This window comes from Protopterus annectens, chromosome 1.part0 (assembly GCF_019279795.1).
Source record: "Protopterus annectens isolate FY-2018-M chromosome 1.part0, PAN1.0, whole genome shotgun sequence".
In the NCBI taxonomy this organism is placed as follows: domain Eukaryota; kingdom Metazoa; phylum Chordata; order Ceratodontiformes; family Protopteridae; genus Protopterus; species Protopterus annectens.
The window spans coordinates 16821626-16847382 of NC_056725.1; the positions used below are offsets into that span (position 1 = coordinate 16821626).

At 43.4% G+C, this 25757-nt stretch overlaps 1 protein-coding gene across 1 annotated transcript in view; it reads left to right on the plus strand.

Annotated features, from left to right (window-relative positions):
• KPTN (kaptin, actin binding protein) overlaps window positions 1–25757 on the plus strand; it is a 1335927-nt gene that overhangs the window by 622495 nt on the left and 687675 nt on the right. Inside the window, exon 3 of the mRNA XM_044079008.1 lies at window positions 8134–8209. Coding sequence (XP_043934943.1) covers window positions 8134–8209 — 76 coding nt within the window. The remainder of the gene's footprint in view (window positions 1–8133; window positions 8210–25757) is intronic.

The window sequence follows — 25757 nt, forward strand, 5'->3', positions numbered from 1 at the left end:
CTCTCAGTAGCCCTCAATCGACCTGAATACCAAAGGTAAGTAAATATGACATCCGCTGTCGTCGGTTGTAAAGGACGTCCGATACAAAAGGAGGCAGCCGACGTCACTTCCTCAGTCTTCCTTGCCGCAGAGCCCGAAGCAGAAGCATTTTTTGCACGAGTGTCAGTTGGCAGTTTACCTTTTTTGGTTTCCAACTACAAAGTTGAAGTCAACTACAGCTAAGTACCCCGTTGGGGATCCTCTTTTCTTGCCTTAACGAATGTCAGAAAAAGTCAGTAATTGTCTTACCTGTGGAAAGCTGATTCCCCATAGAGATTTTCATTCCTATTGTATTTGTTTAGGCCTTGACCACAACATTCCTAATTGTGACCTCTGTGCTTCCTTTAATCCGCGTACTATTCGTTGTCGGGCTAAGCTTTTAGCTAAGCATTTTGGAGTGTGACGTAAGTTTGTTGGTATGGCATCTGCTGGTCTTCATGCTTCGGATATCCCTAAGAAGCATAAGGACAAGGACCGAGACAGGCTTCAGAAGGTCAAGCCTTCAGATGATTGTTAAGTTGGTCGTCAGTCCTGCGGTAGCCAGTGAGGCACCTTTGCAGCCCCTGTAGTCCATAGTTTTCAACCGCAGGCCTTGGTTTAGACCATTTCAGAGTCCCTCAGGCTTCCATTTTGTCTTCTGACCTTCCGCCTGTTGCCGCTAAGCTGGCTCCGGTGTCCTAGGCCTCTGTTCTTTGTTTGGACAGCAAGCTCATACCGACAACCTCTGTCACTACTTCAGTGGTTGCCAGGCCCTCCGAGTCCTTCAGACTTGCAGGTAAATCTTCCAGTCGTAAGCCTGTGAAGGAACGGGCTCCAGTTTCCTCTCGTCACCCTCCTTCTCAAATGGTTAAAATGGCTGATGACCTTTTGACTCTTATTAGAGGTTCACAGCCTCCTCCTTCAAAAAGGGGTAGGGATGTCTCTCCTGAGGCTTTGTCTTATTCAGGTTCTGATACTTCTAGCATTTCTGCTGATGAAGAGGAAGTTTCTCAGGTTTTTTTCTCCTTTTGAGGCTTCAAATGCGGAGGAAGCCATTCTTTCTGCTTCTCCTCCAGAAGATTTCTCTTTTGGTGATACTTTAAATGCTCTCAGGGAACATTTTAAATGGGAAAGTCAGGATTATCCCCAATCTAAGAAAAGGATCAGGGAGTTTTTGGATTTGCCTCAGCATAAGCCTCTGGCTATTCCTCCGGTGTTGGAAGTGATTGATGATGGTTTTCTGGAAAATTCCTTGACTCCAAATTCAGTTCCTCCTGCTCCCAGGAAACATAACAGGTACTATAGAGTCCCTGATTCACATTGGTTTCTTTTTAGGAATCCCCTAGCTGACCCACAGGTTATTTCTCAGGGGCCTAAAGGGGTTAAGGCCACTGTTACCAAGAATCCTATTCCTTCCGACAGGGAATCTAGGAACCTAGATAGGTGGGGTAAAAAAAAGTTTATACCTCTCTGCCACTCTTGCTATTAGGTCTACTAATTGCCTTTTTCATATGCTTAAGTATCAGCAGCATACCTTGGAGGCTATTAAGTCAAAGACTGTAAATGTGCCTCTTTTGACAGAGAGTAAGGATATGCAGGATTTGCTGAATTCTGCCAGTCTTGTCAATAAACATTCTTTACATTGTGGTTTTGACATTGGATCTGTTCTCAGAAGGCATGCTTGGCTCAGGGAGCAGCCCCTTCCAGAGCCTGTTAAGTCTAAGCTTTTAGATGTACCTTTACACGAGGACAGTCTTTTTGGCAGCAAAGCAGAAGAAGTGCTCAAGAAGATGGGAGGATAAGGCAAAGTCTATGCAAACAGTTAGAATTTCTGTAAGTTCATCCTCCTCGTTTCAACAGGAATTACCCTTCTAAGAGTTGGATGTTTCCTGATACCAGCAGACAGAACTGCTCTAGGACTAGAGGTTACAAATCTACTAGGGGGCAGGTGGCTATCCCTCAAAGGTCTAAGCGTTGGCATGCTTCCACTTCCAAGGCGGGCAGTTCTAAGCCTACATCTCAATCCAAACATTCTCATTGACTCTCAACAGTAAAAATGGAAAATAAAAAATCCTCTGAAGAAGCTATATTCATAGCAAAAGCGCTTAGTCGTTTGGTTGGTGTATTTTAAATAAAGTACAGTTACTTCACTAAGTGGTCCGGATTTTTTATTTTCCGTTTTTATGGTTGACAGTTTTGTTGTCCTTTGGACATAGTTTGTTATATTCTCAATGACTCTGTCTAACTTCTGCCTGTTCCTGCTTGCCCGGAGAATCCTTTTTTTGTGGCCTTTTTTGCAAATGTCTGGGCCACCATCACGGACGACAAATGGGTACTCAGAACTGTATCCCTAGGTCACAGGTTTTCTTTCCACACCTTTCCACTACCCAAAGGATTCCTAGACACTCCACCAAACCAAAGGGCAGAAGTAGAAAAGCAAATTTTGTCTCTGTTACATCTGGGGTCAGTAGAATCAATTCCTGCTCAGCAGGCCAGGGCTTCTATTCCAGACTTTTCGTAGTTCCAAAAAAAGAAGGCACCTGGCGTCCTATCCTACATCTGTCCATTCTGAACTCTTTCAAAGTTCAAAATGCTCACTCTGCATCAGTTGCTACCAATGTTAGACAAAGACTCCTGACTAGTAACTTTGGATCTCAAAGAAGCTTATTTGCACATCCCTATCAGGGAAAGTTGCAGGCAATACCTTTGTTTCAGAGTGGGCAAGCAACATTATCAATTCTTTGTGCTGCCTTTTGGCTTATCTACTGCTCCCAGAGTTTTTACAAAGTGCCTAGCTCCAATCATTGCTTTTTGCAGGTAGAAAAAAATTCAGATTTATCCTTACTTGGACAACTGTCTAATTCAAGCAAATTCTCAAGAACAGCTGTTAAAGGATCTGGAATTTGTAAAGACTCTTCTCTGGGTTACACTCTCAACATGGAAAAATCAAAAATGGTGCCATCCAAGGAGATAACATTCCTGGGAGTGAGTCTGAACACAGCTGCCCAGATGATATATCTCACCCAGGAGAAGCAGGCAACTCTTTTCAGTTTATTTCAAGGATTTGGCAAGCCTGTCCCAGCTCTCTGCAAGGAAATACCTGCAAGCTCTGAGATACATGGCCTCTTGCATTCTCATGATTCCATATGCAAGACTGCATATGAAGAAATTGCAAGGGTACCTCAAGAACCTTTGGTGTCAGCACACACAGGACCTGGATATGATAATTCCTCTGCTTCCATGTCTGCAGACAGAGTTTCTGTGGTGGGCGACAGCCTGCCTACAAAACAAGGGCATGCCATTTCGACCACCTCCTGCCATTCAAGTTCTTACCACGGACGCATCGGACAATGCCTGGGGAGCTCACTTGGATGGCAGATGCATACAGGGACTTTGGAACGCCCAGCAGATGCACCTGCATATAAACCTAAAGGAGTTGATGGCAGTTCAGCAAGCCTTACTAGCATTCAAGCATCTTCTTTCTCCAGGAACTCTGCTTGTCAGGACAGACAACACCACAGTCATGTGGTACATCAACAAACAGGGAGGGGCTCATTCTTATCTCTTGTGCAGACACAGCATGATTCTCTGGTCCATAGCAGCATCCTTGGGCCTGCATCTCCTAGCTCAGTTTCTTCCAGAGAGATTCAGTGTTTTGGCAGACCAGTTGAGGAGACAGAACCTGGATCCTCACAAGTGGCAACTGAACAGAGCAGTCTTACAGCATCATTCAGCGTTGGGGCACTCCTCAGGTGGATCTTTTTTCCTCCCCAGGCAACCACCTTCTACCACTTTTTTGCACCAGACAGCATCACAGCAAGGCTTGGAGAGTGAATGCTCTGTCCTTCCCTTGGACACTTCTGTCAGTTTATGCCTTCCCTCCTCTTCCTCTTCTTCCCAGAGTATTATTGAAGATAAGGGACGAAAAACCAAGGACTATTCTCATAGCTCCAGACTGGCCCAGACAGCATTGGTATTCACTGCTTCGCAGTCTCTCCCAATTTCCTCCTTGGCGTCTTTCTCTGAAACCAGATCTTTTGATTCAGGAAGGGGGAAACATTCTACATCCTCATCTTCAGTCTCTCCATTTGGCAGCATGGCTCATTGTATGAATCAATCCATTTCTTCCCTTTCCCAGCATATGGTTAATGTACTTCAGGAGGCCTAGCACTAGGAAGTCCTACGCTGGCAAATGGGAAAGAATCTCTCATTGGATGCAGGCTAGAGGGGAATCATCTTCTCAGCCTGCTCTTCCTCTGATCCTGGAATACTTGGCTGTTTTGCTTCAGGGTGGTCTTTCTTTTTCCTCTATCAAGATCCATGCTTCAGCCATTTCTGCTCATTGTTCTTTTGAGCTACCCATTTTCTCTCATCCACTGAAGAAAATGTTTCTCAGAGGTGCTTGCAACTTAAAACCTCCCAGAAGGGCACCTACTTCAGCCTGGGATCTTAATTTTGTTGTAGAGAAACTCAACTCTTGCTTTTTTTGAGCCAGCTGCCACTGCAGATTTAAAGTTTCTCTCTTGGAAGACTGCCTTCCTTTTGGCTATAACTTCAGCTAGGAGGGTTTCGGAGCTGCAAGCTTAGATGGCTGTGGAGCCTTTTCTTATTTTCCATGCAGATCGTGTCTCTCTGAGAACCAATCCCTCTTTTTTATGCCTAAGGTGGTTTCTAGCCTGACTCTTAATCAGTCCATATACCTTCCTACTTTCTTTCCTAATCCACGAACTAGAGGAGAAAGGATCCTACATTCTCTTGATGTGCACAAACAGCTCAGGTTTTACCTGGACAGGAGTAAAGACCTTTGGAAATCAGCAGTTATTGGTCAGTTTTGCCCCTGGAGCTCAGGGCAAAACTATAGCTAAGCAAACCATTTCTAAGTGAATTGCACATTGTATTACTTTGTTATTCCTTTCATGGCAAGGTTCCTCCTCAAGGGGTTAGGACCCACTCCACAAGAGCAGCTTCCACTTCTGCAGCCTTTTTAAGGGGTGTCCCTACTAAAGACATTTTAGAGGCTGCCACATGGTCTTCTGTTCACACTTTCACAAAGCATTATGATTTACCTTTGTTTTCTAGAGCTAGGGCAGGGTTTGCCACTGCTGTTTCTGCAGGGCATTCTCTCCAATTCTTGATTCTGTTGGTGCCTCCTCCCTTTTCTGTGGGCTTTGGTAATCAACCCGTTGGTTAGGACTGCAACAGTGAAACATGAACATACTACAGTTGTGTACACTTACCATAAATGTAGATGTTCAAGTGTATTCACTGTTGCAGTCCTGGTTTCCCTCCCTCCTTCCCCCTTTTTTGGTCCTTTCCTGTTCTCCTTTCTTAAGGTACGCGCTGAATTTGGTTTTATTTGTCAAAGTTTCTTTTGGGTTAAGCCTTGTTTTCTGGAGACTCCTGACTGTTATGGCAAGAAAGACTGAGGAAGTGACGGCGGCTGCCTCCTTTTGTATCGGACGTCCTGACGTCCTTTACAACCGACGACAGGTGATGTTATACTTACTTACCTTTGGTATTCTGGCCGATCAAGGGCTACCGGGAGCCAGATAACCCACTGGTTAGGACTGCAACAGTGAATACACTCTAACAGTAAGAAGCGCATGGAAGCGTATCACACCCCTGGGTTGAATGAAGCTTGTTCCATCACCGGTGTCCTCCGTATGTTGAGTTTGAGGAGATAGCTTAAACGCAAGTATTGGGGTTGTGATTTCCTTCAATAGGGTGTCATTATTATCCTTGGTAGTAATATGTTGGTTAATTCCACTAATTTATCAACAGTGTCTCTTGGCATTTACATTTATAAGTTCCTTTTCAAGAAACTAAGTCAGTACAAACATTTGTTTTTTATTAAGTGCACTGTATTTAGTTTTTAACAGACTTATTACCTATATGTACTTCTTTAGCACTTAGTGCAAGGTACTGAGTTTCACACTGACGCCTATGGTTGTCGTGAAGTTATATTTAATATATTTAATGTGATATAGTTTTAAATACATTTTTACTAGTCAGTCTTTACACAAATATTCTAACATTATTTAAGAGTGTTAGTTAATTCATGATTTACCAAAACATTAGACACTATCAATAGTGACTTAAGTGTTTTCTGCTTTTAACTGAATTTGTACTGTTCAAATGTTTTGAATCAGTGTGCTTTTAAATACTTCATTGCAATTTTTTGTTAATTGGTTTCAATTTAATCATGATGTCATACTATTTAAAGTTGTCTCATTGTAGCAATAATGGTTTCTGAAGAAGTTTGCCTAGGAGGCAAACGAAAAGCGCTTAAAATAAATCTCTTAAATTAAACTTGAGCTCTTCTGTTTTTGGTGTGGACATCTATCACTGACAGTGACTGTTTTACTGACATTCAGCCTGTTTGGTTCGCTCTAAGGTTCACCTCTTATTTTACACTCTAACAGTGAATACACTCTAACATCTACATTTATGGTAAGTGTACACAACTGTACTTTCAACATTGTGCGGTTCGATATTAGAAGATTGATGTATAGGTGTTCAATCACCTAAACATTCAGTCTTCTAATTTAGACCCCTTGAGAAGTATGAACATCATAAAGAGCTCTCCAACTATTACAGCTGGCTCTTCTAGTAACCAAAATGATTATCCATTTGATGACAGCTTTACACCTACCTTTCTAACCAAGAAATCATGCTTTCATGCATTTTAATATACCAAGTTTGTATACCTGGAGGAGCCAGAGGAATTCCAGATACATTTTCTCATTCTTATTGGGAATGTGCAAGGAGACTTGGATACTGGGTGGACCAGTCCGACTCTGCAGCTCAACTGCTGCTGTGCTTTAGTAGTAACTTAATTAGTATTACTACTATTGCAAGTACAAAACAAAAAACAGCTCAAGACACTTGAGAGAGTTGTCCTCCTCTGGTCTGATACTGTGTGCTGCTGCTACAACAAGTTTAAATTCAGCCCAGGCAATTCCACACTGTAACATACGAACATATGTAGCAGAAAAAAGGTAAACAAAGTACAGACACACATCTCATGTCCTCAGCCAATTTCTGACATCACGAAGCTGATGTCATTATGCACGGCCCTGCAAGTGATGACGTCAGCGACAACTTCACCCAGAAAAAAAAATTGGGGAAAAAACTGGGAAATTCCGGAATTGAAGGGGCCACTCAAGAATTCATGGCACCCCATTATTTTGCCACGGAAACCAGTAAATACTATGGGATTTGGTATGCTTGAGAGGTATGTTGCCAGGGTGTGGATGTATTTACTTGTGTGTGTGTGTGTGTGTGTGTGTGTGTGTGTGTGTCGAGATATAGATACACGCGTACATACATTTTTGCATGTGTAATTTCGTGTTTTCCTATTTTCAGGGCTCCCTTACTGAGGCAAGAAAGCTCTGAAGTTTTTGGCACCCTAACCAAGGCCATTTTTGAGTGTCTCATCTGAAGGCCCACAGATGTTAGGATGTATGGAACGTGTCAGGAAGCTTTTGAAGAGTGGCTGGTGGTAGTTTCCTTGGCAGATATAATCCAAATAGCTAAGGCTACTGCAAAAGTAACCTTTAGGAGCAGCTGCTATTCATACTTCTTAGAGCAGGAAATCTGGACAAAGCCATTTATAATTGGGGAACAAAGGCCCCAAAATAGGGACAATTTTTAAATATTTCTGTAGAATGTTGATAGAGTAACATGTTTTGCATTACCGTGGATTTTATAAAGGATATGAAGTCTACAATTAAATTTTTTAATTATTTTCTGACATCAGTCCTTAATGATTTGCCAATAATTTTCCAGAAAACCACATTTTTTGAAATACAGACCAAAAATATGAGTCAAAAATCTGGACAGTTCAGAGGTTTGGTAAGTTACTTGCACATCTGTGCTTTGCATTTGTAGAGTTGTCTCTGTTTTGAATGACTTCTGTATATAGTAAACGAAGCACTGGAAAAAGGAGATAGGAAATGGTGCATTAATTTTATAGACTCTCTTGTGTACTTTTTTGTACTAAAAATGTTCTTTATTTATTGAAAGACATAGCGTCACACTATCTTTTTTTAATGCTATAAATTTCAAGGAGTTGTATATGCTTATGTAATATATTTTCACCTTTTTGCCTTTCAGGGTGCAGGAGGATGGAAAGTATGAGGTGGTATTCTTGCTAACTGGCAATGACCATTGTGTTCATATGTACAAAGAGGTGAGGCTAATGTTTCAATTAATTTAATATGGTCCATATATTTCAGTTGCTGTTTAAATGATAAAGGCACAGCGATAACCCTGAAATGTTTTTGGATTTAGTGACTTGCTCAGAGTTGCACTCTATACAAGTAAAGAGTAAGTAGTGCTGCAGCTGGAATATTGAAGTTGTTTTACTTGGGAATAGGACAGTAAGAACTTAAGTTGTATAGTGGAGATGACAAAGTAGTAGCGTACTGGTGATAAACATTTGCTCACCTGACAGTCTGAAGAGTGAAAGTGGCAGTGCTACTTGTGAACGTGCATTTTCTACTTATGTTGGGAGGGCAGCAGGTATCCCTTTAACAAATACAAATGAAAGAGTGAGTGAGGAATGTAAACTACTTAATTTGCCAGCAGCTTAGGAAAAATTATGGGGTCTGGATTTGCAAATAAAATTACATACTTAATAGACTTTGTAGAAGCACATGTGGTAGTGAAACAGAAAAGGGATTCAAAGGGGAAAGGTGTGTTTTTATTTATATGTATGTATATATATATATATATATATATATATATATATATATATATATATATATATATATATATTCTCTGGCAGCTCAGAGAGACATTTGGGTTCTTTAGGCTGTTGGTTTGAAACTAGCAGTTAATTATTTCACTTATTAGATGGATGTAGTGGCTTTGACTGCGTGTCCAGGACAGCAGATGGAGGTACAGCTGGATGCTTCTAGAAGAAATCAGTCATTATGGTAGTAGATACAGTGGATATAGTGACATCAGCTGCTTGGAGACCTGACTGAGGGAGAAAGGGAAGGGGGGGTACATAGTGGGCAGTAGACAAAAGACTGTGTCCTGCACTAGAGGAGTGGTATGCAGATGGAGGGAGGGGCCATATAATGGGCAGTAGACATGAGACTGCGTCCTACAGTAGAGGAGGAGGAGTAAGAAGATGGAGTGAAGGGTGAGGTAAATAGTGGGCAGTAGACAGGAAAATGTGTCCTGCAGTAGAGGACTAGTAAACATAGTACTCTCGTTCAGTGCTGGGCTTGGCCCTTTTGACTGTACTCGTGTACTAATTGTTTGTCTTGTTGAAGTTAGTTTTTGTAAGCTTCCACGTGGATTACTAACACCCTAGCTGTCTTCATTCCTGCTGTAACATTGGAAAACTTGCACTAAATACATATGCATATGCATCCCATAGGTGTCTACTTTTTTTAATACCCTTATTGAATTATCACTTAAGACCTACACAAACATTTATATAAAATAAAACCATATTAACATGTTCCTAGTTACAAACATTGTACAGTACATGTTTTTCGTGTAACTATAATCAGTTCATCGTATAGTAAATTGCTCAATTCCTCCCTTCCCTTATGTCTCACTCCTCCTCCTTAAAAAACTTATTCTGCATATATTGTTCCCACAATTTCCTTTTTTTTTTCTATGTAATTTGCTCCTACCCTTTTCTAAAGATCCCATTCCAGTACTTTTATCTCAGTGACAATATTCACTACTTCAAATACAGTTGGTTTAGACTTTGATTTCCATTTTCTAGTAATGGCTTTTTTGCCAGCCACCAGAATTAAACTTAGCAAGACCTTACTATATTTAGGCAAGTCAGATCCTGTATTCCAGCTCAAAAATGTGTGTTTACTTCTTGTCTTGCTCTAGGCTTCATTATTTGTAGCTGATCTGTGCTACTGTCTTCATGTTTCAGTAATTATTGTATGTAATTTTGTTTTCTTGGAGGGTTATTCAGGCTGTATAGCCCAAGAGCCTATGCATATTTGCTGTTGTTTTGTCTATTTTTTTAAACAAGAAATACCTTCATTGAATTATCACTTATGACAAGACAGTCATACACTTGTACAAATGAACACAAACCTCACTGACATATTTTTAGTTGCAAACATTATACATCACATGTAATCTGCTATGCAGTTACCGTCTTTTGAAACTACATAGCTCATTCATTCATGCTTTCCCTTAAATCTCATTCCTCCTCCAAAACATTATGTATGTAATGTTCCCAAAATTTCAATTTTTTTCTGTGTAATTTGCTCCTACCCTTTTCTAGCTCTTTTATCTCTGTTACAATATTCACTATTTCTGTATGGTTGGTTTTGACTTTGATTTCAGTTTCTATTAATTGCTTTTTTGGTGGCCACCAAAATTAAACTTATCTAGGCCTTACTATGTCTAGCCAATTCCAATTCTATATCACATCTCAAAAAATCATTTCCTTAGTTACACCAGTTTGTTCACCTAGTATTTCTGACAGAGTAGTCTATAGGAACTTTTTAAAGTCTGCCAAGTCATTGCATTCCCAAAAAATGTGATGATCTTCGTGTTTCACTGTTGCAGTCATCACTTGTGGGTTATCCCTGCTGTGTAGCCCTCGGCCGGCCCAAATACCAGAGTAAAGATTTCCCTCCTGCGTCGGCTGCAGGTCGCCTGAGACTGATGTCAGGTTGTCAAGGCTGTAGAGAGAGGCAGCCGCCACCATTGCATCAGTCTTTCTTGCTGTGGAGCCCGAAGCAGAAGCGGTTTGCGAGTGCGTCAGTCGGCCGTTGCCAGAGTCAGGGAGAAACCTACTAAAGCTAAGTGCCCCATTGGGGATTCTTTTCTTGCATTTAACAGATGTCCGAGAAAGTGAATAACTGTCTCTGCTGTGGAAAACAAATACCACACAGAGACTTTCATAATCTGTATGTTACTTGTTTAGGCCCAGACCACAACGTCCCCGGATGTCGGTTCTGTGCCTTATTTAATGCCAGGACCATCCGTAGAAGAGCTTATTTTGTAGCTAGGCATTTCAAAGAGACTAGTTACCTACACAAAATGGCGCCCATTGGTCAGTCAGTCAACTGTGGAAATTCCAAAAAAGAGAAAATAAAAGGAGAGAGAGAGACCACAGAAGGTTAGGTCCAAAGACGACACAAACCTGAAGTCAGCTAGCCTACCATCCTGTAGCACAGCAGAACTCAATGAGGTGCATACGCAACTCCTGATGACAGCTGTAGAACCATCGCAGGCCTCTACCGAGACCCTTTTGGAGTCCGGTATGCCACCAGATCAGGCTTCTTCTTCCGAATTGACAGTCGCCAGTCCTACAGTTGGGTCCAGAGCCACTTTGCAGGCACCGGCTTCTGAGGAGGCCTTTCGGATGATCGACGCTAGACAAAGACCGACGGCCACGCCACCAGCCAAAACCACTAAGCCCGTTGAATCACGGAGGCCTGATAGCAAGGCCACTCCTAGGAAAACACCTTCCTCTGTGCTCAGTCACTAACTTCCTACCACCCATCCTGCCCAGTCTCAGCAGTTACTTAGGATGACTGAGGATTTAATCTCTCTCATCAGAGGTAACCAGTCTGCTCAAGCTACCCCAGCCAAAACCCCCTGGCAGCCTTTGAGGATTCAGATTCTGAGGAATCCTTTCCTTCTGCATCTCCCCCGAGGACCTCTCTTTCGGGAAAACCTTAAATTCCCACAGAGAGCATTTCCATTGGGAGGCTCAGGACTATCCCCAATCAAAGAAGAGATTGAGAGAGTTCCTGGACTTACCACAACACAATCCCTTAGCCATTCCTCCCATTCTGGATGTGGTGGAGGATGTCCTCCTGGAGTCTGGTCTCACCCCTGATGCCCTGCCCCCTGCACCCAGAAAGCTAGACACCCATAAGTATTTGTTCAAGAACCCTGCAGCTGACCCAGATGTCATTACTCAATTACCCAAGGAGGCTAGGACCAGTTCTTCCAAAAATCCAATACCCTTTGACAAGGAGAGTAGAGCCTTAGACCGATGGGGCAAAAAGCTCTACATTTCGGCTACCCTAGCCATTAGAGCTCTCAATTGCCAATTCCATATGCTTAAATATCAACAGAACATGCTGGAATTATTAAAGCAGAACATGTCCACCTTACCAGAGAGTATTACTACCAAAGAACTAGGGGATCTGATCCACTTCAGCTCTCAAGTGGCCAAGCATTCCCTGCATTGTGGATTTGATGCTCTGGAAGCCTCTACCAGGGCTGCAGTCTCTGTAGGTCAGTCATCAGAAGGCATGCATGGTTGAGGGCAATCTTTGCCTGACCAGGTTAAATCTAAACTTCTGGACGCCCCCTTGGATAGGGAATAATTGTTCGCCCCTAAGGCAAAGGAAGTGAATAAGAAAATGGAAGACAAGGCAAGTCTATGCAGACAGTCAAAGACTTCCTGCAGGTATACCCCCCCCAGATGCAGCAGGAGCTTTCCTACCAAGTGCTGGCCCTTTCCTGCCCAAGCAAAAGCTATGCAAAGGAAAGGATGCAGAGATAGGCCCTCCAGGCAACAGCAGCAAAGCCAGCAGAGGCCTAGACAGTGGACATCTACTACACCTAGACAAGTGAGTTCTAAGTCCACTCCCTACCATAAGGACTCACAATGACTCCCCCCCCCCCCCGACCGCCCACGGACTAGGAAGAAGGCTCTCCTTATTCTTAAGCAAGTGGCAAACCATCACAACAGACCGGTGGGTCCTAAACATCATTCCCAAGGGTATATATTCACTTTCAAAGAAAACCCCAGATTTTCAGGATCCCCAGACATACCAGCAAATCAGAGGACAGAGGCCATCCGCCAGATTCAAAAACTCTGTGCTCAAGGATCAGTGGAACTAGTACCAGAGGAATAAGTGGGAAAAGGGTTTTTCTCAAGGCTGTTCCTGGTAACCAGAAAAAGAGGGCACCTGGCACCCTATTCTAGACATGTCCACATTAAATCTGTCCCTCCTAGTGCCAAAATTCAAAATGCTACCCCTTAAAAAACTCTTGCCAGTGTTGGCACCAAATGCTTGGCTAGTGACCCTAGATCTGAAAGATGTCTACTTCTATACCTCCATCAGGGAGTCCTGCAGGAGTTTCCTATGCTTCAGAGCAGTTTCCTATGCTTCAGAGCACTTTCAGTCCTCTGCTCAGCCCTTTGGCTTATCTACTGGTCCCAGAGTCTTCAAGTGCCTGGCTCCTGTCATTGCCTTTTGCAGATCGGGATAAATCTGTATGTTTTGCTATCTAGATGACTGTCTCATTCAGATGTACACCAAAGAAAAACTCTTGCAGGATCTTACCTTTGTTCAAAACCTCCTAACCTCTCTGGGATTAACCATCAACAGAGAAAAGTTCCATTTCCAGCCCACAAGACAGATAACCTTCTTAGGAGCTCTCCTGGACACATCTACCCAAAGAGCCTTCCTCTCTCCAGACAAGCAGAGCTTTCTCACCCTCTACTTTTCTCAGCTAGATCGCAGAACACATCTTGCAGCAAGGAAGTTCCTGCAAGCACTCCCGTACATGGCATCCTCTTGGTGCCTTTGGCCCGGCTCCACATGAGAAAACTACAATAGTACCTCAGAAACCTATGGTGACAACACACAGTCACTGGAGTGCCAGCTGTCTCTGATTCCCCTGCTTAAGAAAGGAACTCATCACATAGTCCCTCAAAATCTACACCACCAAAACACACACACAGAAATGCAAAACACACACCTACATTCGCGGAGGCTCTCAATAAAAACCTGCCCAAGCAAGAGGAACCTCCCGAGCTGAAACCCAAGCAAACTACACCCCCCAACACAACCCAAATGACACATAGCCCACAATCTCAGTGTGCCAATCAACCACAGCCCATAAGGCATAACAATGTACCCAACACTCTAGTCATAGGTGACTCTATAGTCAGGCACACTGATGTTCCACTCACCAGGCTAAACAAGGAGAAAGTTACTGTCAGCTGCCTGTCAGGTGCCAGGATCCGCCACATAACGCACGCACTCAGGTCACTCCACAACAAGTACAAGTATGACACTATCATTGTCCATGTTGGTGTGAATGACCTGAGACGTACCTCCCTGGACTACATGAAAAGAGACATGGAGGAGCTCTCCGATCTTTTAGCCCAGGCAGGTATGACCCTAGCCCTCAGTAGCATCCTGCCATCACCCAGAATGATACCACAGTACAAGTACAAAATGATTGACTTCAACAATTGGCTAAGCTTCTGGTGTCATTCTAAGGGGATCCAGTATTTGTCTGCCTGGGATGAGATGATCGACAGACAATGATGCTTTGCCAGAGATGGCCTGCACCTGTCGCCCTTGGGATTCTGGATACTGGCTAAGGCTCTTGCCACCCCTATAATGCCTTTTTTAGGCAAGGTTCAAATGACAAATTCACCACCCTAAAAGGTACAAGCAAGCAAAATCTGAGGATAATGCTACTCAGTGCTAGAAGTTTAAACGTCAAAATGCACTCACTCGAGGCACTCCTTAAAATGGAGAACATCGACTTCTGTGCAGTGACAGAGACCTGGTTCAAAGCTCCAGAGAGCACCCCTGCATTACCAGGCTATAATTCATACCACACGTTTCGGCCACCTAAACCGGACCGAAGCACTAAAGGTGGAAGCGTGTCCATATTCATTAAGGATATCCACCGCATAATGCATCCGAGATTATCCAAGTGCAACTAACTATGGGCAAGACTGCAATCCAAATTGTAGCTTGCTGCAGACCCCCCACCATGCCCCAGGATTCCCACTCCTCATTTCTTGATACACTGGAAAATATTAGGGTACAACCCAACACCCTAATAATGGGCGATTTTAACTACCCCACCATTAACTAGGAAAACTACTCGTGTACCAACTGTTTTGCTCAACGTTTTCTGAATTCATAAATTCCAACGCCTTGGAGCAACGTATTCATACCCCCACCAGAGGCAGCAATATCCTAGACCTGGTCATTACCAACATGGGTGACCGGTGTTCCACACCAGAGGTCAGTTCCTCGTTGGTCAGATCCGACCACAATCTAATCACCCTAGACATCCACATCCTGCCCCCACCCCCCCATTAGGGAAACCACCATAAAAAACTTCTCCAAAGCCAACTTCACACTTCTTAAGACAGAAGTGGCAAACGTCACAACACCCATGCAGACGGACAATAGAGGTACGACTGCTGAATCCTGCACAAATGCACTTTATAAGCACTTACAAGAGTGTATGGATCGTGCTATCCCTAACAGAACCAAGATGCTATCCTCCTAAAAAAGGAAGCCAATTTGGTGGTCCTCTACCATAAACAAACTCTACAACAGAAGAAAGAAACTGTTGCAAAAAAGAGTAAAATCCCATGACTGGAGGAGCTCCCTGGTCAGCCTCAGTAAGAAGCTGAAATCCCTCATAAAATCCTCCAAAGCTAATTACGAAAACAAATTTGCCACTGACTCTAAAGACAACCACAAAGCATTCTATAGCTATGTCAAGAATCTCAATGGCAACACTCAGATCTGCTCTGAGTTTCAGCACAATGCCACTAAATATACAGAACCAACTGATATTGCCAACATCCAGGCAGATAGATTCAGTGCTAACCTTACCCCCCTCGAGGGCCCATCTCTATACCGGAAGAATGCAAAGTTCCTGTAATCACGGCTGCACAGTTAAAAAAAAACACACTCTCCAAAGCCAAGAACACAGCATCCAATGGACCTGACAATATCCCAGACTGCGTTCTACACAAACTACAGAACGAACTGGCACCCCACCTAAGTACCATGTTCAGTCATAGTCTCACCTCAGGCTTTGTGCCCAGTAAGTGGCGCACCACAACGGTTATCCCACTCCACAAAGGGGGAGCCACAATGGACCCCAGGAACTACCACCCCATTAGCCTGACGAGCCTGGTCTGCAAGGCCATGGAACGTATCATCTTGGAACTCAAACAAAGACATTGGTAATCTCCAAACTCTGGACCCCACCCAGTTGGGGTTTGTAAAAGGCAGATCATGTTTCCTAAACTTGATAGACTTCTTTGAAGTAGTCACCAAAGCCATAGATGAGGGTAAGGTGATTCACACAGCCTATCTAGATCTCGCCAAGGCTTTTGATACCATCCCCCACTCTGGAATTCTAGATAAACTCACTAAACTAGGTATAAATCCCTATGTCACAAGATGGGTTGCCAACTGGCTCACTGACAGAACCCACACTGTGAAAGTAGCAGACTCCAAATCCGACTTCAGACCAGTGACAAGTGGAGTACCACAGGGTTCAGTCCTGGGTCCTCTCCTGTTTGGTATCTACTTCTCTGAAGTACAGGCTAACACAGAAGGTCTTTGGCTAACGACGTTTGCAGATGACTGCAAACTGGGAGCCATAATCGAAACTCCTAACAATGTGGGCATCCTACAAAAGGGCCTCACTGAGACAGATGCCTGGTGTCAAAGCCATGGCCTGAAGCTCAATGCCAAAAAGTGCATTGTCATCCCCTTTGGTAAACACTCTGTACCCATGAACTACCACATAGGTGGTAGTCTACTTAACACCGAAAGTGTGATAAGAGACCTTGGGACACAGGTGGACAGTAGTCTTTCCTTTGATAATCACATCACTACAGTGGTCAGGAAATCCTTCTACGTGGCACATCACTACAGTGGTCAGGAAATCCTTCTACGTGGCACACCTCATCACAAAAGGTTTCTCATCCAGAAAAAAAGAGGTCATTGTTCCCCTCTACTCATCACTCATTAGAACCATTATAGAGTACAGCGTCCCTTTTGGTATGTACCTCAGAAGACATCTACAACAACTGGAGAGGCCACAGAAATACCTCACAAAGAGAATTACTTGCCTCAAACAGATACCCTACGCAGACTATCTCAAAAAACTCCAGCTTTACTCTGTTGCATATTGCCTACTCAGAGGCAATCTCTGCCTAACATACAAAGCTATTTCAAACCCAGAGCTGTTGGACATGCTCCACTTAAAGAAATCCCAATCCCTCCGAACTACACGCTGTAGGGACCTAAACCTTGTCACCACAATAAACAGAACATGCTAGAGGGATAGATTCCTGTGCCAGAGACTTCCCATACTCTGGAACAGACTACCTGTCTATGTCAAACAGAGCTCCTCATTAGCACTCTTCAAGAAAAGTCTTGATGATTGGATGGGAAATAGGAAATTCACCCCGGGGATCACATCATTGGCTCTGTTCGACAGGGGCACAGGAAAATAATTTTCTTGGGTGGCGAAAGCCAGGAAACCTTTTTGGCTAGGCTTATATAGGTCCTAGGGCCAATGGTCTAGTACCTACTTATGAGCCTATGAACGTATAAAAAGGTTTTCTATTATGCACAATATCATTATATACATTTTCTTCAAATTTTTCTTGATCTTGTCTCACACTATCCTTAGTCTGTTTGTCCAGCTTGTTTATTTCAGCTTTGAAAAAGTAGCAGTTCGACCTCTCTTCCATTTCTTTTAGTTTTTGTCTCTCACCTTAATCAGATAATCTTGTTCCTATGGAAATGTACCTCCCATATGTTGTATGCCTAGATCCTGATGCTAAAATTTTTTTGATTATTATTTATTTTTTTTTTTGCACTCAAACAATTTCTCTTTCAAAACTTTACAAATTCCATCTGCAGTTTTTCTACTGAACCCCTCACTCAGTTAGGTTTACACAGTGATTGTTTTGCTTCCATATAATCATAAAAAACATGTATTGTTGGGAGGCTATCTTACTGACCTTGAGCTTTGCCAAGTTACCTGGGGAACGCCGCTGGGGTTGTACAGCACATATTCAGGAATGGCTTGCACTGGACTTCTCATCCTGTTATGTTGAGTACCTGATAAGGTTGAGCTTCTCACATCACTGGACAGTAGCCAGTGATGTTCATCATATTGATCACTGCTGTAGTAGCCTTAGTTATATGGGTTGTATCCTGCCAAGGATATAACAGCTGGCCAGCATCCAAAGCTTTAGTGCACCTTCCACATACCCAAACTATCAAGCAGCCCATGTTATGCTGATTAAAAGACAAGTTTGGGTGCAAAACCCCTCAGAGTGTTACTGCTGCCAAAGATTTCACTTCTCTGAGGTTTCAAGGATTGACAGTCAGCTTGTGCTTTTCTTTGCTGGGCAGACAAGTTCTCTTTTGGGGAAAAAACTTCAATTTTCTTAATTTTGTTATTTTTTTTTATTTTCCTCTTTGGGAAGGTTGTTTTAAAGTTAGGAGTATTGTGTTTTAATGGACTGTCTTGAGATTGTAACAGTTTTAAATAGTGTGCTCAATCTCTCTCTGCCAATTTAAAAGTAGTATAAAATGACTGAAAGCATTTTTTGTGAAGGAATTGTATTCATTTTTCTTTTGTGGGGGTTGTATAGTGTTTTAAAGTGCTTTTTACTATGTTTTTTGTCATAAACATTTTGGAAATATAGAGTATATTTCAGAGCATATAACTGTAATTGCCTTAATATTGCTACAACTCAAGTGCTCTAGGTTGCACTGCATCTGAAGTATTTGTGTGTTTTAGCTGCTTTTCTGTATATATAGACTTCTCTGTTTCTTTAACTAAATAAGCTCTGCAAAGTTGTTTTATTGCATTCCTGCCTGTATTTCTGAGTTTTTTGCACTTTTAAAGTTTGTTTTTGCTTAGTTTAACTGGTAGGCTACACACTCAAGTGTGCTAGCCGAATTAAAGCATTTACTGTGTTTCTGTACCTAATTTCTGCTACTTTATAAAAAAAAAAAATAATCCTTGTTTCCCGCCTTTACTGAACTAGAATTGTCCAGGCTTCAGGTATTGCTGATCTCTGGGCTGTGTCATAGTTCCTGTGTTGCCCATATCCTTATTTGGATAGGAGGAAGCTTCTTTGTTCACCAGTGAGAGTGGGGAGCTCTGAGCAGCCTATCTGTCCCTTGAGGAGTGGTTCCAGCCCAGTGACTTGTAGCTTATTGGCCGTTTTGGGCCATTTCCTATCTCTTTCTAAACCCCCTGCTTTAAAGCCAGCTTTAGCGCGTTTTTGCGCTTGTAATTTAAAGTTTGCCCTGTTTGTTGCATTTACCTGTTGAGGCTACACACTCAAGTGCACTAGCCTGTGTTACATATTTATTGCATTTTCCTGCTGTTTGTTGCAAAAAAGAAAAAAAAATTATCCTTGTTTCCTGTCTTTCCTGACCTAGAGTAGTCCAAATACAGGCTTTGCTGTATTCTGGACTTTTGGAAAGTTCCTGTGTTGCCCATTTCCTTTCTTGGATAAAGGGAGGCTTCTTTGTTCACCAGTGGCAGTGGGGAGCTTAGAGCAGCCTATCTATCCCTGGAGGAGTGTTCCCAGCACAAGAATCTGGCAGTCTATTGGCCGTTTTGGGCCAATTTCTAGCTCTTTCAAGTCCCCCTGTATAAAACCCACTTTGGCGCAGTGTTTGCGCTTGTTACTACTCAGCCAAGCTCCTAGTGGTCCTGCAGAGTGGCGCTAGCAGCAGAGGCGCTAAAAGAGCGACTGCTAACCTGATAAGTGTTTTTTTTCCTGCTACTACCTGGGCGACTGTCCGATCTAGCTAAACTGCAAGTATTTCTGCTTCTTGAACTGTTTACAGTTGTTTTTGCACCTGCACTTTTAAAGTTTGTCCTGTTTGTTGCATTTATCTGTTGAGGCTACACACTCAAGTGCGCTAGCCTGTGTTACATATTTATTGCATTTTCCTGCTCAATGTTGCAAAAAAGAAAAAAAACAAAAAAATTATCCTTGTTTCCTGTCTTTCCTGACCTAGAATAGTCCATATACAGGCTTTGCTGTATTCTGGACTTTTGGAAAATTCCTGTGTTGCCCATTTCCTTTCTTGGATAAAGGGAGGCTTCTTTGTTCGCCAGTGGCAGTGGAAAGCTTAGAGCAGCCTATCTATCCCTGGAGGAGTGTTCCCAGCACAAGAATCTGGTAGTCTATTGGCTGTTTTGGGCCAATTTCTAGCTCTTTCAAGTCCCCCTGTATAAAACCCGCCTTTGCACGATTGTGCGCATAGCGCAGCATCGGGCAGCTGGGCTTAATTGGGTTTAAACCATTCTCGGCTCCACAAAGTCTGCTCTTCACTTTTTCCCTTGGAACTGATCTAGTTCTCATAATAAACACCCTCTTCCTACTCTAAAGCCTGGCACTTGCTCACTAATGCAATTATATAAGTCAGAACTAAAAAATTAAAAGCACTACACCCTCACAAACTCCCCTTGAGTGCCTTGTTCCCCATTGGCCCTTTTTTTCAATTATAAAGGAATTTCCAATACTATTCTAGCATGTCCAAAGGTCAGTTGTCAATCTCCTCTCCGGTCCAGCTGGTGAATCTGGGAATCTTGAGGCAATGTTACAACTGCCTCATGTACACAGACAACCCTCTCCTCCTCCCAACAAATACCAACACACGTGAGAGATGCAACCATATAGCCAAACTGGAGGCTAAGCCCTCTCAACTCGGTACTGGTGTAACCAGTCAGGAGGAGAAGGAAATCACATTCACTACAATTCCAGTCTCACATAGACCTACCACGACAGCAAACCAAACACACAAAAACATACTCGGAGGCTCTAAATAAAAATCTGCCTAAGCAGCAGAGACCTCCAAAGCAGACACCCAAGCAACCGCTACCCCAAAACAAAACACATGCAACACATAGCTCACAAAGCCAGTGTGCCGAACAGTCACAGCCCTTAAGGCTAAACAACACACCTGATACACTTGTAATAGGTGACTCTATCGTCAGGCACACTGACATCCCGCTCACCAGGCTGAACAAGGAGAAGGTCACGGTGAGCTGCCTGTCTGGCGCTAGGATCCGCCACATAACACAAGCACTCGGGTCACTCCAAGGCAAGTACAAATATGACTCAGTCATTGTCCATGCTGGTGTGAATGACCTGAGACGTACCTCCCTGGACTACATGAAAAGAGACATAGAGGAGCTCTCTGAGCATGTAGCCCAGGCCGGTATGACCCTGACCTTGAGTAACATCTTACCCTCACCAAGAATGATGCCACAATATGAAGACAAGATGCTCAGTTTCAACAATTGGCTTAAGTATTGGTCATTCAAACAGGAGCCAATGCCTGTCAGCCTGGGATGACATGCTTGACAAGCCATGATGCTTCGCTAGGTACGGCTTGCACCTGTCACCCCTGGGCTTTCGGATATTGGCAAAGGCTCTTGCCACCCCCATAGTGCCTTTTTTAGGCAAGGTTCAAAAGACAAACCCACCTCCATAGGTATCACAAGGGATAAGAAACTAAGAGTAATGCTACTCAACGCTAGAAGTCTAAACCTCAAGATGCATGCACTCGAAACTCTCCTTAGCATGGAGAACATCGATATCTGTGCAGTAACAGAAACCTGGTTCAAGGCTCCCGAGAGCACCCCAGCACTACCAGGTTATACCTCATACCATGCTTTTCAGCCCCAAAACTTGGACCGAATCACAAAAGGAGGGGGAGTATCAATATTCGTCAAAGATACCCACACCTCCAGGTTGGTGGCACAGCACAAAGCATCAGAGACTATTCATGTGCAACTAGCAGTGGGTAAAACTGCCTTCCAGTTTATAGCCTGCTACAGACCACTCTCCCAAACCCAGGAACCCCACTTGGCCTTCCTGAGAACACTGGAAAATATGAAGGTCTCTCCAAACACCATTATATTGGGCAACTTCAACTACCCAAACATAGACTGGGAGCATTACTCTAGCTCCAACACCCTAGCCCAAAGGTTCCTAGAATTTATAAACTCAAATGCTATGGAACAACTTGTTACCACTCCCACAAGAGGGGAAAACATACTGGACCTGATCATCACCAACATGGGGGCTCTATGCTCCAGACCAGAAGTGTATCCCTCACTGGTAAGATCAGACCATAAACTAATCTCACTGGATATTCTCACATCCCGACCCCACCCCCTGCCCAGAAAACCACAGTGAAAAACTTTTCTAAAGCAAATTTCACACTCCTCAAAACCGAGGTGGAATCCTTCAAAGCCCCCGGGCCTGTGGAAAATATGACCCAGACTGCAGAATCCTTTATAAACGCATTCTATGAACACCTTTAGGAATGCATGGATCATGCAATCCCAAATAAAACCAAGACCCAATTCTCCAAAGGCAGGCGTCCTGTCTGGTGGACCTCAGCCATAAACAAACTATACAATAGATGGAGGAAGCTACTACATGACAGAGCAAAATCCCAAAAAGGGAAGGCATCTCTGATCAGTATTAGCAAAAAACTACGGGCACTCATAAAATCGTCCAAGGCCAGCTTTGAGAGAAAAATTGCACAGGACACTAAGGATAATCACAAGGCTTTCTTTAGTTATGTTAGGAACCTGGGTGGGAATTCCCAGATATGCTCAGAATTAGTCCAAAATGACAAAAAGTACACCGAACCCACAGACATTGCCAACATCCTAGCTGACAGGTTCAGCGCAAACTTCTCCCCCCCTCCCCACCAAAAGGGCAAATATCTATCCCAGCAGAGTGCTACCCCCCTGACATCTCAGATGCTCAGGTAAGAGCTGCCCTCTCCAAAGCAAAAAACACAGCATCAATGGGACCAGACGGTGTCCCGAGCTGCATCCAAGAAGAGCTAAACCCAAACATAAAACTACTGTTCAATCTCAGCCTTACTACAGGATATGTACCCAAAGAGTGGCGTACAGCAACAGTGGTCCCTCTCCACAAAGGTGGTGCCTCAAGCGGATCCTGGAATCGCCCCATAAGCCTGACTAGCTTGGTCTGCAAAGCTATGGAAAGGATCATCATGGACCTCATAAATAAAGATATTGGGGACCTACAGACACTGGATCCTACCCAGTTCGGCTTTGTTAAGGGCATATCCTGCCTCTTAAACCTGGTAGATTTCTTTGAAACGGTCACCAAGGCCATTGACGAGTGGAAGGTGGTCCACACAGCCTACCTGGACCTCGCAAAAGCCTTCGATACAATACCTCACTCGGGCATTATAGATAAGCTCACCAGCTTAAATATAAACCCCTATGTCACTGGATGGGTTGCAAACTGGCTCAAGGACAGAACCCACATGGTTAGAATTGCTGGAGCCATGTCAGACTCCAAACCAGTTACAAGTGGCATCCCACAAGGCTCAGTCCTGGGACCTCTCTTGTTCATTATATATTTCTCGGAGGTACAGGCCAACACGGAAGGACTGTGGCTGACCAAGTTCGCAGATGACTGCAAACTAGGCGCCATAATTGACTCTCCAGCCGACACAAGCATCCTACAAAAGGGCCTCATAGAAACAGACAACTGGTGCCAGAGCCATGGCCTCAAGCTAAATGCTAAAAAGTGTATAGTCATCCCCTTTGGCGAAAACAAAGTGCCCACAAGTTACCACATAGATGGTAATCCATTAAGTACAGAAGAAGTAATTAGGGACCTGGGGACCCAAGTTGATAGCATTCTGTCATTTGAAAACCACGTGGCCAAAGTGGTTAGAAAAACATTTTATATAGCCCACCTAATCATGAAGGGATTCACATCTAGATCAGGGGAGGTCATCGTGCCTCTTTACTCATCCCTCATCAGGCCCATAATTGAGTACAATGCCCCTTTTGGGATGTACCTTACCAGATACCTGCAGCAACTGGAAAGACCCCAAAAGTGCCTCACCAAGAGGATCAAAGGGCTCAAACAGATGCCATATGCTGCCCAGTTAAAGAAACTCCAGCTCTACTCAGTGGCATACCGCCTGCTCAGAGGCGATCTGTGCCTGACGTATAAAGCCATGTCCAACCCGGAAATAATGGACATGCTGCACCTCAGAAAATCCAAATCCCATCGAGCTACGTGCTCGAGAGACTTGAACCTCAGCACTGAAATAAATAGGACATGCTGGAGGGACAGATTCATAACCCAGAGGCTCCCTTCACTCTGGAATAAAATCCCAGTCCAGGTTAGGAACAGTCCCTCATTGACTCTCTTCAAAAGGAATCTTGATGAGTGGATGGGAGATCGTAGGTTTACCCCGGGTATCACTTCTGTGTCACTGTTAGACAAAGGCACAGTATACTAACCTCGAAAAAGGGCATAGCAAAATTAATTTAAAATGGGTGGCGAAAGCCAAACCCACTCTGGCTTGGCTTATGCCTAGGGGCAGATAGCCTAGTATGAGCCTATGAACCTAAATGTAACTTTTGTGGAGTGATATGGTTTACTGGCAATTGCTTTTTTTCACTGGGAAAGAGGCTCCATTTTCGGCTTGACCATGGAACAGACTACCAGTCCTATGGTCAGTCCTCCTTCCAGCCACAAAAAGAAAAACTTAAGCAAACAGCCTTTCCCACCACAGCAGCCTAGCAATTTGCCTCAGCCACAGGTGGGTGACTCTGCTGTGGCCATTTGTTGTACCTCAAACCACTCATCTTTTACCCCAGATCTCTCTGGTGTAACACCTACAGTCACTATGGACTAGGGGTAAGTCACATCCTCTGTGGCTGTTGAGGTCCCCTCTGTTGACAAAGGGAGAGCCACACTTACAAGTCCTGGGAAAGAAGACAGGGAAGGTTTCCCTGTTGTTTTAGAATGCAGTGCCCAGCCTTGGGAAGCAGCTGCTGCCACTAGTAACATGGTTGGCCCCATCTTTTCTGTTAGAAACAGAAAACCAGGCATGTATCTTCTCCTCAAATTTCTGTAGACTGAGTCTGACTCAAGTTTTAATTCAGGCTGTTGAGCCTTCTTGTGTTCATCTTTCCTTGAAGAGCTTCAGGATTCTCAATCTGAACAAGATGATGCGGGGACGGATACAGGGATTTTTCCCCCCTCAGATTTCTGATTCAGACTCAGAGAAGATCTGTTTCTGAGTCGCCCAGTTGGGGATTTTTTTCCCTGAAATTATAGCTAGAATGTGCCATTGTTTTCAGTGGGAGAATGCTGAGGTTTCTCAGTCCCCAAAAAAATTAGTTGTTACAGAAAGATTTTCCAGAACCTACTGCCATTCCACCAGTTCTGTAATTTTTAGAGGATGTTTGTGTTCATACTTACAATTTTCCAGTTAGCCAGTCAGCTGCCCTTAAAAAGGGAAATAGGATGTATAAAGATCCCCAGTCTTGTAAGTTTTTATACAGTATTCCCAAACCTGACTCAGCAGCTATACCTTTAGTTGATCCAACTGCTGCTAAGCACTTGGCTAATTCCATTCTTAATATTTCTAATAAAGATGTAAAAAATGTTAATGGGTATGAAAAAAACTGTATACTTCTGCCACTTTGATTTTTAGAATTTTGAATAATCAGGCTCATATGTTTGTTCTGCCAAATTTTGAAAGTGTGACGAATGCTTTATCTGCAGTTTCTTCTTGTGAGGAAAAATCTGCTTTAAATATATTCCCAGACAACTTGGGTACTGTTTTGACAGAAGAATATCTTTCTGATCTTCTAATCTTTTGTTCATTTTTGTGATAAGAAGGACAACCTCTGTCAATACAGACTATTTCAGATGGTTGTCTCATGGGGTATCACCGTTAGTTTTGTTGTTATGAGAATAATTTCAGGCAGTGTCAAGGCTCACTTTACTAGGATCTTGGCTTCATCTATGGCTTTTTGGAAAGGGTTAGATTTTACAAGTACTCCAGGAGCAGCAACTTGATCCTCTCTGCATACTTTTATAGCACTATAAACTTGATTCATTCTCTAAGTCTAGATCATGTATTGCTATGACCATTATCCAA